This window comes from Chelonia mydas, chromosome 2, assembly GCF_015237465.2.
Source record: "Chelonia mydas isolate rCheMyd1 chromosome 2, rCheMyd1.pri.v2, whole genome shotgun sequence".
Classification (NCBI taxonomy): Eukaryota; Metazoa; Chordata; order Testudines; family Cheloniidae; genus Chelonia; species Chelonia mydas.
The window spans coordinates 36,531,319-36,549,081 of NC_057850.1; the positions used below are offsets into that span (position 1 = coordinate 36,531,319).

The 17,763-nt window shown below is 42.6% G+C and overlaps 1 protein-coding gene across 27 annotated transcripts in view; it reads left to right on the forward strand.

Moving 5' to 3' along the window:
* Positions 1 to 17,763, forward strand: part of UBR5 (ubiquitin protein ligase E3 component n-recognin 5) — a 140,253-nt gene that overhangs the window by 13,873 nt on the left and 108,617 nt on the right. For 26 of the 27 annotated variants that reach the window (XM_037892168.2, XM_037892171.2, XM_037892173.2 and 23 more), the window contains exons 2-5: positions 15,762 to 15,806; positions 16,275 to 16,356; positions 16,529 to 16,605; positions 17,462 to 17,581. In XM_037892168.2, coding sequence (XP_037748096.1) covers positions 15,762 to 15,806; positions 16,275 to 16,356; positions 16,529 to 16,605; positions 17,462 to 17,581 — 324 coding nt within the window. The remainder of the gene's footprint in view (positions 1 to 15,761; positions 15,807 to 16,274; positions 16,357 to 16,528; positions 16,606 to 17,461; positions 17,582 to 17,763) is intronic. The other variant, XM_037892178.2, reaches the window with a different exon arrangement.

Below are 17,763 nucleotides of genomic sequence, written 5' to 3' on the forward strand. Positions count from 1 at the left end.
AGTTCTTTGAGACCGAAGTTGTCTTTCTGTATGTTTCTCCAAACTCTTAGTGCAATGAGGCCCTGCTGCTGGTTGGGAGTGATCACAGACTAAACAAATAATTTAATTGGCGTTTAGTATTAAACTTCACCCCCTTGCAGTTTGACACTACGTAATATGTACAAATAAGTGTCTGTGTTGCACTAAATTTTCTAATAACTTATCTTAATACAATCATCAAAATGCTTAGCCACCTTCATGCATTTACCTGAGTGGCACTTCCTTGGTCACAAGCTATTGGCCTGATTCAGCCACCGTTAAAGTCAATGAGTCTTGCTATTTATTTAGGTAAGAGGATGATCTGGCCCCATAACAAACAAGTAAAATGAAGATTTCCTACAAATTATTTAAAAATTGTTCAATTTTTACAACTAGATTAAATTTTAAATCACCCTTCATAGGTGACATGCAAAATTGTCTTCTCTATTTTGTGTAAAGTTCCTGAAAACTTAACCCCCACCTCAAAGAAGACATCAAAACCTGCTGCTTGTTCTTTTGAAATACCAAAAATATCAAGTCTCTGCTTCCCGGATTTTGCTGCACTCATAGGTCTGAAATATGGATTACGAGCTTTCTCAACCCTTAATATTAAGGGGTTGAAGATGTCAAATCTTTGACACTTTTCTCTAGTGTTTCTTAACTGTTATCCAAACACAACATGTTTTAAACATTTCAAATAAAAATAGCTTCCCCTCTCAGATTTCATTTATATTGTCTGATTTCTTATTCATAACAATTGCCTGTAGAGTCTTCCAGGTTAAAGAGGGTAGACAAAAATCTGAATTTCTAATGGAAAAAAAATTACCCCTCCCCAAATTTCAGGCTTCCTTTATACTGCATAAAGAAGCAAAGTGTGAGGACCTTTTCTTCCACCCTGACCTTTCTTGGTCACCTTTTAAAAAGTACTTTAAAGAAAAAATTGTTTTTGCTTTTATTCAGTGGTATAATGGCAGAGGGCTTTTTTTTTTTTTAGAGGCTCCCTCTTTTTACTTCGTACTGGACACATAGTGGTCCATCTCATTTGTATATTTTTTTCCTTTTATGAAAATGGATTACTTATATAGCATTTCACAGGCTTTGCTGTCAGGACTGTTTCACCCACTTCTGAAATGTGCCCGTCTGTAGGATAGAACTCTGGAGCTATTTAACAGTACATAGAAATGTTGCAAAGAATTTTAAGGTATCCAGTACCGTATTTTGTAACGGTGGGAAAATAGGCAGCCAGAATGTAATGTGATCAGAACAGTCCCACTCCTGCAAAAAGGTATTGTTCCCAGGAGTGACCAGTACCTCAGTTTTTAATATCTGCTGAAAAACTGCACCACTGTGCAGGGCCAGTGATTCAGTCAAAGCAGGGTGAGACAGCTTATATCTGCCAAGATTGCTACCCTAAACAGTATGGCTTCAGGCACAATATGAAGCAAGAGCTATATAGTGTGATGCTTAATGAGTTTCTCAGCATAAAACCAGAAGGCTGGATAGACTGTGGGGGAAGCACCTGGAAATGTTGTGGCTGCTGTACTGGTAGATGGAGAGGGGAAATAATCAGTTTTTGGGAAATGCAGGCAAAGTGGTACAGTGACCTATTCATCCCAGAGGCTGACTGGCTTTTCAGTTTTGAGTCATTCAGCCTGAAATCCCACTTCTGATAAAAGTATGGCTGCTTGTTTTTGTGGCCCAGCACTGTCTCCTAAACCATTTCCCCCTCTGTTTTCCTCCTAAAACAAGGTTGCAACATCTGGTGATATATAAAACTGAAAATGATTTTTGTTCTTTAAACATTCTATATTTAGATGATGAAGTTTTACCATTAACAATTGAAAGAGATTTTAGTTATACAATCAAGGCACTATGTAGCCTGTAGCTTCCCGAATGCACGTTATGCAACAAGTCTCCCTCATTCCTGCAGCATAACAATACTGGCTGTTGTATTTTGGCTGCATTTTAAAGCAAATTGAAAATGTGAGACTTACTGAATTATTTTCAAATGTAATATTGCCGTTAGAACAATGGTCCATAGGTTTAATTTGATAAATTTAACTTTGGACTGTTCTTACATTGATCATCTATGTGCTGCTGTGTTTTGTATTCACAATTGTATTATTGTATTTGTAAGTTAGGAAGACTAGAGGCTTTTGCACCTGCTTTTGGTATTGAGAAAGTGGAGCTGAGGTGGTTAATTTTGGATTTGGAGGATTTTGCTCATCCGAAAAATAGAACTGACTTTTCGTCCTATACTATTTCAGAATGTACCTTTTAAGATAATATTGTTGGACTGGATTATGGTTGTGTATTGACCTATATATCTGATCCAGAAGAGGATGTGATGTCTCCCATTTAATGATTGTGAGTGTGTATAGGCTGCTGTTCTGTCTCCCTAGCCTTGGAATGATTAAATGCCATGCCCAGGGTCTGGTCAGTCCCTTTCTTTAGGCACCATTTATTCATTGCACTGACAATCTTTAGCAAACACCAGAAGTAAAACAGTTCAGCATAAATCCAACAGCTGCCTTTCCCCTGACCCAGGGGCTTTCTTTCCAGAGCTTCGCTACTCCTGGCAGCACTTTCTGAGTTCTCCTATAGAGCATCTGCATGGCAGTTCACCTTCTCCAGGGCCTGCCCCTGGAACTAGCCTGCTTTCTGTGGGTCCCCCTTCTCAGAGCTTGTCTACGCTACCACGCCGGGTCAATCTAAAATACGCAACTTCAGCTACGTGAATAGAGTAGCTGAAGTCGATGTACTTAGATCTACTTACCGTGGTGTCTTCACTGTGGTAAGTTGACAGCTGAGATTCTCCCGTCGACTCCGCTTGTGCTTCTCATTCTGGTGGAGTACCAGAGTTGACGGGAGAGCGCTCAGCGGTTGATTTATCACATCTATACTAGACATGATAAATCGACCCACCGCTGGATCTATTACTGCCAGCCGATCCGGCGGGTAGTGTAGACAAGCCCTGAGAGTGAGCTCTTTCAGCCTTTATAGGAATCAGATGCTCATCAGGCAATCACCTGACCCATTCCTAGCTTGGTCTGATGATCCCTCTCTGCCAGGCCCAATCATCTATTCTAAAAGAACTGTGCCTCAGAACTACAGGCTTACCTCAGGCTCCCCAGCCCCTAAAGGGGAAGACCACCTTGTTATAGAGTGCCTGTGAAAAGCCAACCAAATGTGTCAAGACCACCATGCTTGCAGGACCAGTACTCTCAAGATCATCTTCTAGCTTGAAGAATGTGATCTGCAAATCCACTGCCCTCTCGCTGTTTAAAAACCCAAGTTGCAATGGGGGAGGTTTAGGTTGGATATTAGGAAAAACTTTTTCACTAGGAGGGTGGTGAAACACTGGAATGCGTTACCTAGGGAGGTGGTAGAATCTTCTTCCTTAGAAGTTTTTAAGGTCAGGCTTGACAAAGCCCTGGCTGGGATGATTTAATTGGGGATTGGTCCTGCTTTGAGCAGGGGGTTGGACTAGATGACCTCCTGAGGTCCCTTCCAACCCTGATATTCTATGGATACACACTTATGCTCTAGGCTAGAGGAAAGTAGCTGAACAAATCATTTGCTAATTTTCCTGGGGGGGGAGGGTAGAAACCTATCCGTTTGCATATACCCTATGCTATGCACTAGGCTTTGCTGAGTATCCACATTGCCTTACTGATGTTACTTTTGTCTGTTCTTGCTCATACCTTTCATCAAGGTGTTTTGTTACTCTCCTTATTGCATCATGTCCTAAAGTAGTTTGTAAGTTTCACAAGATATGGGTTTTAGTACATTTTGGAATTATGTTGAAATAATCCATAAACATGCCCTCGCCTACCAAAGACTTAGGTGTGGATGTGAAAAAATTGGATATGATACATAATTCCCTATTACTGGAACTTCAAAGTGTATCTGAGGGTGGCTCCTGGCTTCTGAGGTTTCTCTCACACATTTAGCTCCAGGCCACCAGGCTTCATATGTCACAAGTACACCACTTGACATTCAGACTGCTGGGGATAGCTGTAGTCCTCAGTAACTTATTCAATTCTTTGCACCCATGTCACCTCCAGAAAGTGGGGGGAGACTTGAAAATCTGGTCCTTCCCTGAACCAGTAGCTTGTTTCCGTGTGGCACTGTAGCACACTCATAATTGAAAACTGCATGTGTACACTATTGGAGGAGATCTTGAAAAGCCTGCTTTTCCCTAAACCAGTTGCCACTGTGTTCTTGTTACTAACAGCACTCTACTACTGAGGCTCACTGACTACTGTGAAGGAAGGGATGCCATCTGATGGAATAAGGTTTTATATTGACTATAGATCTTTAAAGATTGTTTTATTTAGTGTAGTATATTCGGATGTTGATCTAAGTGATAATCTTATCTATTTTCCCTTTTGGGAAATAATTTCTGTGCTGTGTGCTAAAGAAAAGGTGGAGTCAGAAAGTTAAATAGTCTGTCAAATATACCACATAAGTACCTGTGCAGTTCTAAAAGTCTCCATTATGTTCAGGGACCAACTTTATGCCTTCTGTTTTTGACTTCAGTATGGGTTGAACCAAGGATGAATTTAGTTCAAGGTGCTGTCACTTTCATAAGCCCTCTTCCTGGATTGTTCTCTTTGAGCAGGGGTATCCAACATACAACCCACATAATGTATTTATTGGCCTACATGACATTCCTATTCTCTATCATCTAAGCTTTCATTTACCCCTCCCCCCCCAAGTCTCTATCCCTACTATCTACAGAGAGAACCTTCCAAATGTGAACTAAGTACAAGTGATGCTTTGATGTTGGCCTAATTCTGCGGCTAGCGTGAAGCCATGACTTAAAGGTGTGAGCTGCTTCCCCCTTCCCGTAAGTTGATATTCATTCAGATTAAAGCCCAGTAATGACACTTCAGGTTTTTTTCAGAGTACTTAGTATTTTATATGTTCAAAGCACAGCTCCTGTTGACCTAAGTTGCAACTGTGAGTGCTCAGCACTTCTGCAAATCTGGCCCCAGGTGTCTCATGTTGGGCTTCTAGAAAATGAGGAGTGCACAGTTAGTGATCCCCCATGAAAAGTTTGGGTTAAGTGTGAGTGACTTGGCCAGAGTCACATAGGAACTCTGTAGCTGGGGCAGGGTTAGAATCCAGTTCTACAGTGTGATGTTCAAATTCCTTAACAGTGAGGCAATCCTATTTCCTCCTGCTGTCTCTTGCCTCATTCGCTACCCACCTTCAAACTTCTGCAACAAGTGAGGCAGGGGGTCCTACAGAAACAGTGTCATTCACTACACAACTGTGATTCATTCCCAAAGTGTTGTCCATACTGTGCACTAAACGAGGCAGGGGTCCTGGGGAAAATAAGTATGTGATCATATGCTTAAAGGCTATATATATCATGATGCCTATGCACAAGGAGGTTGAATTAAGGTTACACGGGCAACCTTAATTTTGGGATTTCCTAACTTTCGAACAATTGGCTTAGCAATCTTAACATTCTTTTAATGTTAGGTTTTTAAATATAACTTCCTAGCTTTTTTTATATGTAAACATTTTTTTAAAAACGCCGTCATATGGAACAATAGTGATCCTAGGTCATCAGCAGGTTTGGGATCTTAAGATCCCCAGTACAGTCCTCTATCTCTTCTTGATCATATGGTGTAAGTGGTAGTGGTAGAGGCCATGTGGACTGCTACTAGAGGGGGATAGAGGCATGTACTTTGCTGGTGGGTATCGCAGCTATTTGCTGACGTCAGAGGAATGTTGAGACTTGGTAAGAATTGATTCAATTCCAGGTTCCAGAGGTGACTGTCGTGTAGTATTTATAGACCCATGTGCCCACAGCCTGTCTGCCTCTTCTGTGCAACCTATCTACCTCTTGGCTATGTGTCCTCCCTGCTTCTAGCCAACCAATCCATCCTGTCTCTTGCTCCAATCTCCTGTTCCTTTTTGCACCCTTTTTTGTGTCCCGACACCCTCCCCTCTGCATCTGTACAACCTCTTTACCCGCCTCCTTTCCTGCTCTGCTCTTCTCCACCCAATAGATTCTATACACTCTCCTTCCACCACCTTCCAAATTCCTCACCTCTCTGCATTCCAGTCAGACTGTTTCTCCTTTTCTTCCATTCTGCTTGGATGCTAGAAATTGGAACACAAGAGAAACAGTCTTCCTGCTCTCAGTACCATTTTCTGAAACCACAGCAGCCTAGAATAGCAATTGTAGGGAATGTCCTGCTTTGTCCCTGCAGTCCCCGCTGGATTGGAGCACACTTAGTGCAGATGGACTCCTCAGCATTTTCATAAGAACATAAGCATGGCCATGATTCATCTAGCCCAGTATCTTGTCTTTCAACAGTGGTCAATGCCAGTTGCTTGAGAGGGATTGAACAATGCAGGCAATCATAGAATGATCCATCCCTGGACATCCACACTTTTAGCTTCTGGCAATTAGAGTCTAGGGACACCCAGGGCATAGAGTTGCATCCTTGACCATCTTGGCTAATAGTCATTGATGGACCTAACTTCCAGAAACTTACCTCATTCTTTTTTGAACCCACTTATACTTTTGGTCTTCACAACATCTCCTGGCAATGAGTTTTACAGGTTGACTGTGTGTTGTGTGAAGAAGTTCTTCCTTTTGTTTGTTTTAAACCTTCTGCCTATTAATTTCATTGAGTGATTCCTGGTACTTGTTTTATGTGAAGGAGTAAATAACACTTCCTTATTCACTTTCTCCCCACCACTCATAATTTCATAGACTCTATCGTATCCCCTCTTTGTCATCTCTATTCCCAGCTGAACAGTCTATTTTTTCCATCTCTCCTCATATGGAAACTGTTCCATATCTTTGATCATTTTTGTTGCTCTTCTTTGTACCTTTTCTAATTCTAGTATATTGTTTTTGTGGTGGGGTGACCGGAATTTCATGTAGTATTGGGCATGTTGTATAGTAGTGTGGGCGTCCCATGGATTTACATAGTGGAATAATGATTTTTTTTTTTTTTTTTAAATCTATCCCTTAATTAATGCTTCCTAACTTTCTGTTGGCTTATTTGACTTCTGCTGCTCATTGAGCCAGTGATTTCAGGCAACTATCCACAATGACTCCAAGATCTCTTTCTTGAGTGGTAACAGCTAAATTAGACCCCATCATTTTGTATGTATAGTTGGGATTATGATTTCCAATGTGCAGTACTTTGCATTTACCAACATTGAATTTCATCTACCATTTTGTTGCCCCGTCACCTGGTTTTGTGAGGTCCCTTTGTGACTCTTCACAGTCTGCTTTAGACTTAACTAGCTGGAGTAATTTTGTATCACCTGCAGATTTTGCCACCTGTTTACCCCTTTTTCCAGATCATTTATGAATGTTGAATAGCACTGGTCACAGTGTAGATCCTTGGGGGAAACCACTATTTACCTTTCTCCTTTCTGAAAACTGACCATTTATTCCTACCCTTTGTTTTCTGTCTTTTTAAACAGTTACCGATCCACGGGAGGGCCTTCCCTCTTATCCCAAGACTTCTTAGTTTGCTGAAGACCTTTTGGTAAGGGACTTTGTCAAAGGGTATATCTACACTATGAAATTAGGTCAAATTTATAGAAGTCAGTTTTTAGAAAGAGATTTTATACAGTCGATTGTGTGGTCCCCCCCCCACTAAGCGCATTGTCGGCAGAGTGCGTCCACAGTACTGAGGCTAGCGTCGACTTTCGGAGCATTGCAGTGTGGGTAGTTATCCCACAGTTCCTGCAGTCTCCGCCACCCATCGGAATTCTAGGTTAAGCTCCCAATGCTTGATGGGGCAAAAACATTGTCGCGGGTAGTTTTGGGTACTTGTCAGTTGCCCCTCCCTCTGTGAAAGCAATGGCAGACAATCGTTTCGCGCCTTTTTTCTGTGCGGGCGCCATATTTCTTTCAGCAGACGGTGCAGTAGGACTGCTAATCGTCGTCATTGAATCACTGCTTCCGCTGCCACTCTGCTCTCCTGCTCTTGTCTCGGTAGCGAATTTCTCCATGTTGTCTCTCATGGGCTCCTGCTTCCGCTGCAACTCTACTCTCCTGCTCCCATGAATCCACCTTGCAGGTCGTCAGCCACCACTTCCGCTGCCACTCTGCTCTCCTGGTGGTCTCGCAGGGCTGCTTCCGCTGCAGCTCTGCTCGTCTGCTCTTGTCTTGCCATAACACAGCAAGCGTGCAGCCCACTCAGCTGTTGTGTCCTGGAAGCAGACAGTGCAGTAGGTCTGCAAACTATCATCATTGAATCACCGCTTCTGCTGCCACTCTGCTCTCCTGCAGACGCCATACCACGGCAAGCATGGAGCCCGCTCAGATCACTGCGGCAGATATGAGCATTGTAAACACTTTGCACATGATCATGCAGTATATGCGAACCATAACCTGCAAAAGCAGGTGAGGAGGCGATGGCAGCGTGGTGTCGAGAATGATGAGGTCATGGACACAGACTTCTCTCAAAGCATGGGCCCCGGCAATTTGGCCATTCTGGTGGCAATGGGGCAGGCTCATGCCATGGAACGCCGATTCTGGGCCCCTGAAACAAGCACAGCGTGGTGGGACCGCATAGTGTTGCAGGTCTGGGATGATTCCCAGTGGTTCCGAAACTTTCGCATGCGTAAGGGCACTTTCATGGAACTTTGTGACTTGCTTTCCCCTGCCCTGAAGTGCAAGAATACCAAGATGAGAGCAGCCCTCACAGTTCACAAGCAAGTGGCGTAAGCCCTGTGGAAGCTTGCAATGCCAGACAGCTACCAGTCAGTCGGGAATCAGTTTGGAGTGGACAGATCTACTGTGGGGGCTGCTGTGATCGAAGTAGCTAACGCAGTCACTGAGCTGCTGCTATCCAGGGTAGTGACTCTGGGAAATGTGCAGGTCATGCTTTGCTGCAATGGGATTCCCTAACTGTGGTGGGGCCATAGACGAAACACATATCCCTATCTTGGGACCGGACCACCAAGGCAGCGAGTACATAAACCGGAAGGGGTACTTTTCAATGGTGCTGCAAACACTGGTGGATCACAAGGGACATTTCACCAACATCAACGTGGGATGCCGGGAAAGGTACATGACGCTCGCATCGTCCGGAACTCTGGTCTGTATGAACAGCTACAGCAAGGGACTTACTTTCCAGACCAGAAAATAACTGTTGGGGATGTTGAAATGCCTATAGTTATCCTTGGGGACCCAGCCTACCCCTTAATGCCATGGCTCATGAAGCCCTACACAGGCAGCCTGGACAGTAGTCAGGAGCTGTTCAGCTACAGGCTGAGCAAGTGCAGAATGGTGGTAGAATGTGCATTTGGACGTTTAAAAGCGCGCTGGCGCAGTTTACTGACTTGGTTAGACCTCAGTGAAACCAATATTCCCATTGTTGTTACGGCTTGCTGTGTGCTCCACAGTATCTGAGAAAGTAAGGGGGAGACGTTTATGGCAGGGTGGGAAGTTGAGGCAAATTGCCTGGCCGCTGATTACGCGCAGCCAGACACCAGGGCGGTTAGAAGAGCGCAGGAGGGTGTGGTGCGCATCAGAGAAGCTTTGAAAACCAGTTTCATGGCTGACCAGGCTACGGTGTGACAGTTCTGTTTGTTTCTCCTTGATGAAAACCCGCCCCCTTGGTTCACTCTACTTCCCTGTAAGCCAACCACTCTCCCGTCCCCCCTTCCATCACCGCTTGCAGAGGCAGTAAAGTCGTTTCAGATTCATGCATTGTTTATTAATTCATCACACAAATAGGGGGATAACTGCCAAGGTAGCCTGGGAGGGGTGGGGAAGGAGGGAAGCACCAGGTGGGGTGGGAGAGGAGAGGAGGACAAGGCCACACTGCACTTCAAAACTTATTGAATGCCAGCCTTCTGTTGCTTGGACGGTCCTCTGGGGTGGAGCGGTTGGGTACCTGGAGTGCCCGCTCCCCTCCCCCCCCCCCCCGCGTTCTTGGGCATCTGGGTGAGGAGGCTATGGAACTTGGGGAGGAGAGTGGTTGATTACACAGGGGTGCAGTGGCGGTCTGTGCCTTTCCTGCACCGCAACCATACGCTGGAGCATATCAGTTTGATCCTCCAATAGCCTCAGCATTGCATCCTGCCTCCTTTCCTCATGCTGCCGCCACTTCTTCTGTTGCTCCAGCCATCTATCCTCTTGCGCATCCCTCCTGTCCTTGCGTTCATTTTGTGCTTTCCTGGACTCTGACATTGTCTGCCTCCACGCATTCTACTGGGCTCTTTCAGTTTGGGTGGACTGCATGAGCTCAGAGAACATTTCATTACGAGTGCGGTTTTTTCGCCTTATCTGCGCTAGCCTCTTCGACGGAGATGCTAGTCACAGCATTGAAACATTTGCAGCTGCGGGAGGAAAAAAAGGAGATTAAAATTGAAAAAGACACATTGGCCGTTTAAAAGGAGGGGCTGATGTTTTCAGGTTAATGTGCAGCACAAACCCAACTAACCCCCCCTCCCCCAATTCTCTGGGATGATAGTTTTACTCCTCCCCCCCCACCGCATGGCTAATAGCGGGGATGATTTTTTTTCAGCCACAGGCAAACAGCCCAGCAGGAACGGCCACCTCTGAATGTCACCTGAATAAAATTCCCCTATTTCAACCAGGTGACCATGAATGATACCACTCTCCAGAGGATAACACAGAGAGATAAAGAACGGATGTTGCTTGAATACCAGCAAACACCCCCGACCACACGCTGCTATGCTTTCTTATGCAATGATTCCAGACTATGTGCTACTGGCCTGCCGTGGTAAAGTGTCCTACCATGGAGGATGCAATAAGGCTGCCCTCCCCAGAAACCTTTTGCAAAGGCTTTGGGAGTACCTCCAGGACAGCTTCCTTGAGATGTCCCTGGAGGATTTCCACCCCATCCCCAGACACGTTAACAGATTTTTCCAGTAGCTGTACTGGCCGTGAATGCATCCCATGTCTTCAGGGCAAAGTAATCATTAAACATGCTTGCTTTTAAACCGTGTATTATATTTACAAAGGTACACTCACCAGAGCTGCCTTCTCCACCTTCAAGGTCCAGGAGCCCAGGTTGGGAGGGTATTGGATCCAGGGTGATAAACAGTTCCTGGCTGTCGGGGAGAACGGTTTCCCCACTTGCCTGGTGTGCGCTGTCTTCAACCTCCCCCTCCTCATCATCTTCCTCTTTCCCAAAATCCTCGTCCCTGTTGCGTGAGACTCCCCCCTTGCCGGAGTCCACGTACAGGGGTGAGGCAGTGGTAGGCACCCCCTAGAATTGCATGCAGCTCATCATAGAAGCGGCATGTCTGGGGCTCTGACCCTGAGCGGGCATTTGCCTCTTGAGTTTTTTGGTAGGCTTGCCTAAGCTCCTTAAGTTTCATGTTGCACTGCTGCAGGTCCCTGTGATAACTTCTGTCCTTCATGCCCTTGGAGATTTTTTTCAAATATTTTGGCATTTCGTCTTTTGGAACGGAGTTCTGATAGCACGGATTCATCTCCCCATACAGCGATCAGATCCAGTACCTCCCAGTCGGTCCATGGTGGAGCTCTTTTGCGAGTCTGGGACTCCATGGTCACCCCTGCTGATGAGATCTGCACGGTCACCTGTGCTGATCAGCTTGCCACACTGGCCAAACAGGAAATGAAATTCAAAAGTTTGCAGGACTTTTCCTGTCTACCTGGCCAGTGCATCCGAGTTCAGAGTGCTGTCCAAAGCGGTCGCAATGGAGCAGTCTGGGATAGCTCCCGGAGGCCAATACCGTTGAATTGCGTCCACATGAACCCAAATTCGACCCCGCGATGTCAATTTCATCGCTAATCCCCTCGTCGGGGAGGAGTACATAAATCAATTTTAAGAACCCATTAAGTTGACAAAAATGGCTTCATTGTGTGGACGGATGCAGGGTTAAATCGATCTAATGCTGCTAAATTCGACCTAAACTCGTAGTGAAGACCAGGGCAAAGGCTGTCTGAAAGTCCAGGTACACTATGTCCACTGGATCACCCTTGTCCGTGTGTTTGTTTGACTCCCTCAAAGAATTCTAATGGATTGGTGAGGCATGATATCTCTTTACAAAGGCAACGTTGACTCTTGCCCAACAAATCATGTTCATCTGTGTGTCTGGTAATTCTGTTCTTTACTATAGTTTCAACCAATTTTCCTGGTACTGAAGTTAGGCATTCTGATCTGTAATTGCCAGGATCACCTCTGGAGCCTTTTTAAAAGAATCTGTCTCACTAGGTATCCTCCAGTCATCTAGTACAGAAGATGATTTAAGTGATAGCTTACGTAGCACAGTTAGTAAGTAGTTTACAGTTTCATATCTGAGTTCCTTCAGAACTTTCGGGTGAATACCATCTGGTCCTTGTGACTTATTGCTGTTTAATTTATCAATTTATTCCAAAACCTCGTCTACTGACGCCTCAATCAAGGACAATTCCTCAGATTTGTCACCTAAAAAGAATTGCTCATATCCTTTTCAGTGAACACTTTATGGAAAGAATTCATTTAGCTTCTCCACAATGGCCATGTCTTCTTCGAGTGCTCCGTTAAGTACCTCAGTCTTCCAGTGGCCCCACTGATTGTTTGGCAGGCTTCCTGTTTCTGATGTATTTAAACATTTTTTTGCTGTTAGATTTTGAGTCTTTGGCTTGTTGCTCTTCAAATTCCTTTTTGGCCTGCCTAATTATACTTTTACACTTGACTTGCCAGAGTATATGCTTCTTTCTGTTTTCCTTAGTAGGATTTAACTTCCAGTTTTTAAAGGGTGCCTTTTTGCCTCTAACCATTTCTTTTACTTTTTTTAGCCATGGTGGCACTTTTTTGGTTCTCTTAGTATGTTTTTTTAATTTGGGGAATACATTTAAACTGAGCCTCTATTATGACGTATTTAAAAAGTTTCTGTGCAGCTTGTGGGCATTTCACTCTTGTGACTGTACCTTTTTAATTTCTGTTTAACTGGCGTCCTCATTTTAGTGTGGCTCTCCTTTCTGAAGTTAAATGCTACTGTAGTGGGCTTCTTTGGTGTTTTTTCCTCCCCACAAGCATGTTACATTTAATTATATTATGGTTGCTCTTACCAAGAAGTTCAGCTATATTCACCTCTTGTACCAGATCCTGTCCTCCATTTAGGACTAAATCAAGAATTGCCTCTCCTTTTGTGGGTTCCAGGACCTAGCTGCTCCAAGAAGCAGTTATTTGTGGTGTCAAGAAACTTTATTTCTGCATCCTGTCCTGAGGTGATATGTTAATATGGGGATAGATGAAATCCCCAATTATTATTCAGTTTTCTATTTTTATAGCCCTGCTAATCTTACCATCACCATTCTGGTCAGGTGGTTGGTGATTGTATACCACTGTCAAACTTTAACAAGTCTCTACTGAGGATGTGTGAATTCTCATTTGTTGAAGGTTCATAACTTGGTCAAATTTTGAGTGAATTTTCATAGGGGTGACAAAAGGCACATCCCCCACACCAGAGCGTATGAAAGGCATCGTCCCCCCTCTACATTGTCTCCAAAGCATGTGTGCGCTAGAGCTTCTCAACAAAAGAGTTGCAAGAATTGTAACATGGGTTAAAAACATTTTTTCTTAATCTTGTTGCTTGGAAACATCTGAACAGTTCTAGTTAAAACTTTAAAAAATTAAGTAAATAAAAATGAAACTTTTCTTTTTAGGCAAACACCTGGCATGGAGAATTGCAACTTGAACATTTTACGTTTGGCAGAGTTATAAGCAACTGAAAAGAGAGTCTTATAATGAAAATTTTAGGCAAACTTAACTATAGGAGGGACTACTAGCTCTCCTATAATAGTTAAATGTTTAATTACATAAAGGTCATACTGTACCTTTGATCTTTTTGCTAATCCTACTAATACAAGTGAGCATGTCCTGATTTATACCTGATTTATACCTCCTCCCATTTATGGATTGTAATTAAACATTGAGGGAGAGATCTTCACCTCTGCTTCATTTCTTTTATGCTGCATAAAAGATCTGGAGTGTGGTGTAAAGAGACTTTAAATGTCCTATATCCAGATGGGGGAGGATAACCATAATGCTGCTTCCTCAGGGCCCAATAAGATCCTGGTGTAGAGGCTGGGGATCATGAATCCAAGGTGCTGGTTGGGGGTGAGGGCCATAGAGCATGTTGCAGCTCACTTAGCTATGTCTACATGTGCTGCAATCACACCTCCCATTGCAGTGTAGGTGTTCAAGTGTTCCTGTGCTCTGAAATGCTTGGGAGACTATTGCTTACAGAGAAGATGCTCTCTGTACCAAACTTATCCCCTTTCTCCATAAAGACTGTTACATGCATTTAGTTTTTCCTTATCCAGGCAGCATTTGTACAGTGTTGATAGGGTAAGAGTTCCCGTGGCTTTGGTTCCCAACAAAATTAAAATATTACCTTTAAATCTGGGAGACATTTGGAACCAAAGTGTGTAGATCCTAAGTCTTTGAATCTTCTTATTCTGAAGATTAGGCACCGTGATCATTGAGGAGAGAGAATTAGAGCAAGCACTCTCTGAACTCCTGCTTATCTGTTGGCTAAATTGCACTGTAAGCATCTTCAATCTGAGAGTGCTTCACTGCCTAGAAACAAACTTTGTTCAGAGATGGGGAGGGGGAATGGAAGTTACTGCATGGTCCCTGAGGACTCTGTCCCATCTGTGGAGCAGCCCTTGGCCTTTGATACATGCTCTTGTGGGTTCTGTTCAAGCTCAGATCTTTCAATCATTTAGGTGTCATAAAGAGCATCTCAGAGATGTTTGTGTAAATGTTAGACTTTAAGCTTTTTGGAGCTGGGTCCATATCTTTGGCACTATTGAATAATAAATATTTCTGATTTCTCTGAATTGTCTACCTATTTTGATCTCCTACATCAAGTTGCATTTATCGTTTATCTCTTTATTTGACAATGTTTATATTTGAGCTTTTCCCCCTCCCCTCACTTTTTTTTATTTGAGAATCATGTGTTGGTTTAAAATCTTCCATGGTTCCACACTGATATTTTTCGTAAAAGTCAGGGAAGCCCATGACCTGTCCCTGACTTTTACTAAAAATATCCATGACAAAATGGGGAGCCTGGGCAGCTGGGTGCAGGCTCCAGGGACCCCCACCACCCATGGGGCCTTGGAGCTCCATTGTCCCCCTCCACTGACAGCCAGGAGTGGTGGTAGTTGCCCCCTGGGGGAGAGCTGAACTCACGGAGATCTTTGGAAGTCACGGATTCCATGACTAAATCGCAGCCTTAATCATTGTTTGCCTGTGTTACTTCATATGTATTGGCTAGGAAGGGTATGGTGGCAAGACAGGAATAATGTATGCCATTTTCTTTCAAACAACCAAAAATGAGTGAGAAATGGGAGCAAAAAGATGTACTTGGATTCTATGGTAATGGGTGGCAGCATAAAATCCTAAAGTAGATTGTTGAATTGAGGCTGGTCCCCACAAAATTGTAGTGCAGTGTCCTGGCATCTTGCAGTGTTTGTACTGGGTTTCATCACTACCTAGTAGTGAGTCGTTGCTATAATATAACTTTGTTGTCTACTGATGTTGTGTCCAATACTGAATTGCACTATTTGTCTTATCACTTGTGTTCTGAAATGTAACTTCATTATTAAGTGGCAGTCCATGTGTTTGCAAGTAGAGTTATGCTGCTGTGGTAAGAGGTTGAGCAGAATAAATCATGTCACAAAACAAATATGCTGCTTAAGTGAACTTTGCATATAATACAGGATATCTTTCATATATATAGCATGCACTTTTTTTTTTTTGCAGGTTAAGGGAAGTTTCAGAGAAGCTGAACAAATACAATTTAAATAGGTAAGACATATTAGCCGTTGCTGTAAAACCATTCAGCAAAACAATTTTTCTGACTGACAAGCAAAAGTTTACATTGTAGATATACATTTCTACTACTAATGTTTATTTTTTTATATATATTTCTGAAAAGGTAAGTTTTGTCTAGGTAGGAAGTTCTAGCTGTTGATTATTTATTAGTAAGCATCAACCTCATAAACTGAATTTAATTTGGAGTATAGACTCCACTTTTTATTGCTGACTGAAATAAAATTATACAATATTCCTTTATCACCTTTTAAGGTTTTGTTTTGCCTTTTCCATGCGTAATGACTGAAAATACATCTTAGTTGCTTCAACTAATGTACATTTTTAGTCATTTTAAATGTTTTATATCAGTAACCATCATTGCATCTTCCATATAGCACTTAATTTTTGTTCAGAGTTCAAAAGTTTTAAAATGTTATACATGCTCACTTTTTATTTTTTCAGCCACCCCCCTTTGAATGTATTGGAACAGGCTACTATTAAACAGTGTGTGGTGGGACCAAATCATGCTGCATTTCTTCTTGAGGTAAATTACTCAGATCTGTTCTCATAACAAATTTGAAACCATACAGTTAAACATAATCCTTTTTAACATTAAATTAATGCAACTGAATTAATTAAGCAACTGAAGACTTGATTTTTCTCTAATTCTGCCTTGCATTTCAATTTTGGACACGTTTTTCTTATTTTAAAAATAGGACGGTAGAGTCTGCAGGATTGGCTTTTCAGTTCAGCCAGACAGACTGGAATTGGGTAAACCTGACAATAATGATGGGTAAGAAATACTTCTTTTTTTTGTACTCATCAGATATTTGAAATGGATAAATCTGTATTTTCTTATATATTTGTCTTTGAAATCTATCCTCAAAATTTAAAATGAATGCTAGTACCATGTAGGAAATCTTTAGGTGTGCTACAATGGTTGTGATGATGTAGCCAAAGAGTTCAGTTCTAGCTTGATAGTTGTATTTTTGTGTTGAAAGAAATGCTATACCTAGTATCAAAATGATGATAAAAGTCCTACAGAATCTCTTTAACATAATAATAAAAAAAAAAACTTTCTGAAAGGAACAGACTTGTGTGTTTAAGCCCCGTATTGAACCTACTCTGACAGTGGTCCCGACTGGAAGGACTTTCATTAACTTTAGCCCAGGTAAGTGCTCTTGATAGGACTACTATCAAAATAACTCAAATCTGGGCTTAAAACAATCTTTTTAATGCTAAAATAGCAAGTTGTTGCCTCTGGTTTACAGAAATAACATTGACAATTGCAGTCTGTACATATATCTTAAATTAAACATGAAGTTCAGAGGCTACCTCGTTTCAAAGTAATTAGAATAATATGTGTTTGCAGTTATTCTATTGAAAAGGTGGGGGTTTTTTTGTTTGTTTTTTTTGTAAGAAGAAAACAATGGATCGCTGATATGAATATCTATTAGGCATGCTTTCCGTATCTCAGTATACACCTTACTGTTTTGCAGTTAGATTAGTTTGGAGTATTCCCCAAGGGTGTTGCTTAAGCTGGTATGTTACCAGACTAAGTCCCTGAGACTTTAGACCTGGGATTCCAGGTGGTGTTCTTAACCCATTTGGGATTGTTTTGTGACTGATTTACCATCTTTTACTTTCAGTTCAAAGTTGAGCAGTGGCTCAGGGGCAGGAAGGACATCCAGGCCAGGCAGGACTAGTGACTCCCCATGGTTTCTGTCTGGTTCTGAAACTCTGGGCAGACTGGCAGGCAACACCCTTGGGTAAGTTTTTTGATAGGATTGAGGCTGCAATCTTTTTGTACCATATTTGGGTATGTGTGTATACACATATATAAATTGTATACAATTTGTATGAAAGAAGTTTAAATGCAGCAATTGTTTAGCTAGGGCACAACTAAAAAACCCTGTTTATTAAATCACAACTCATCACTCAGAACCTAAGA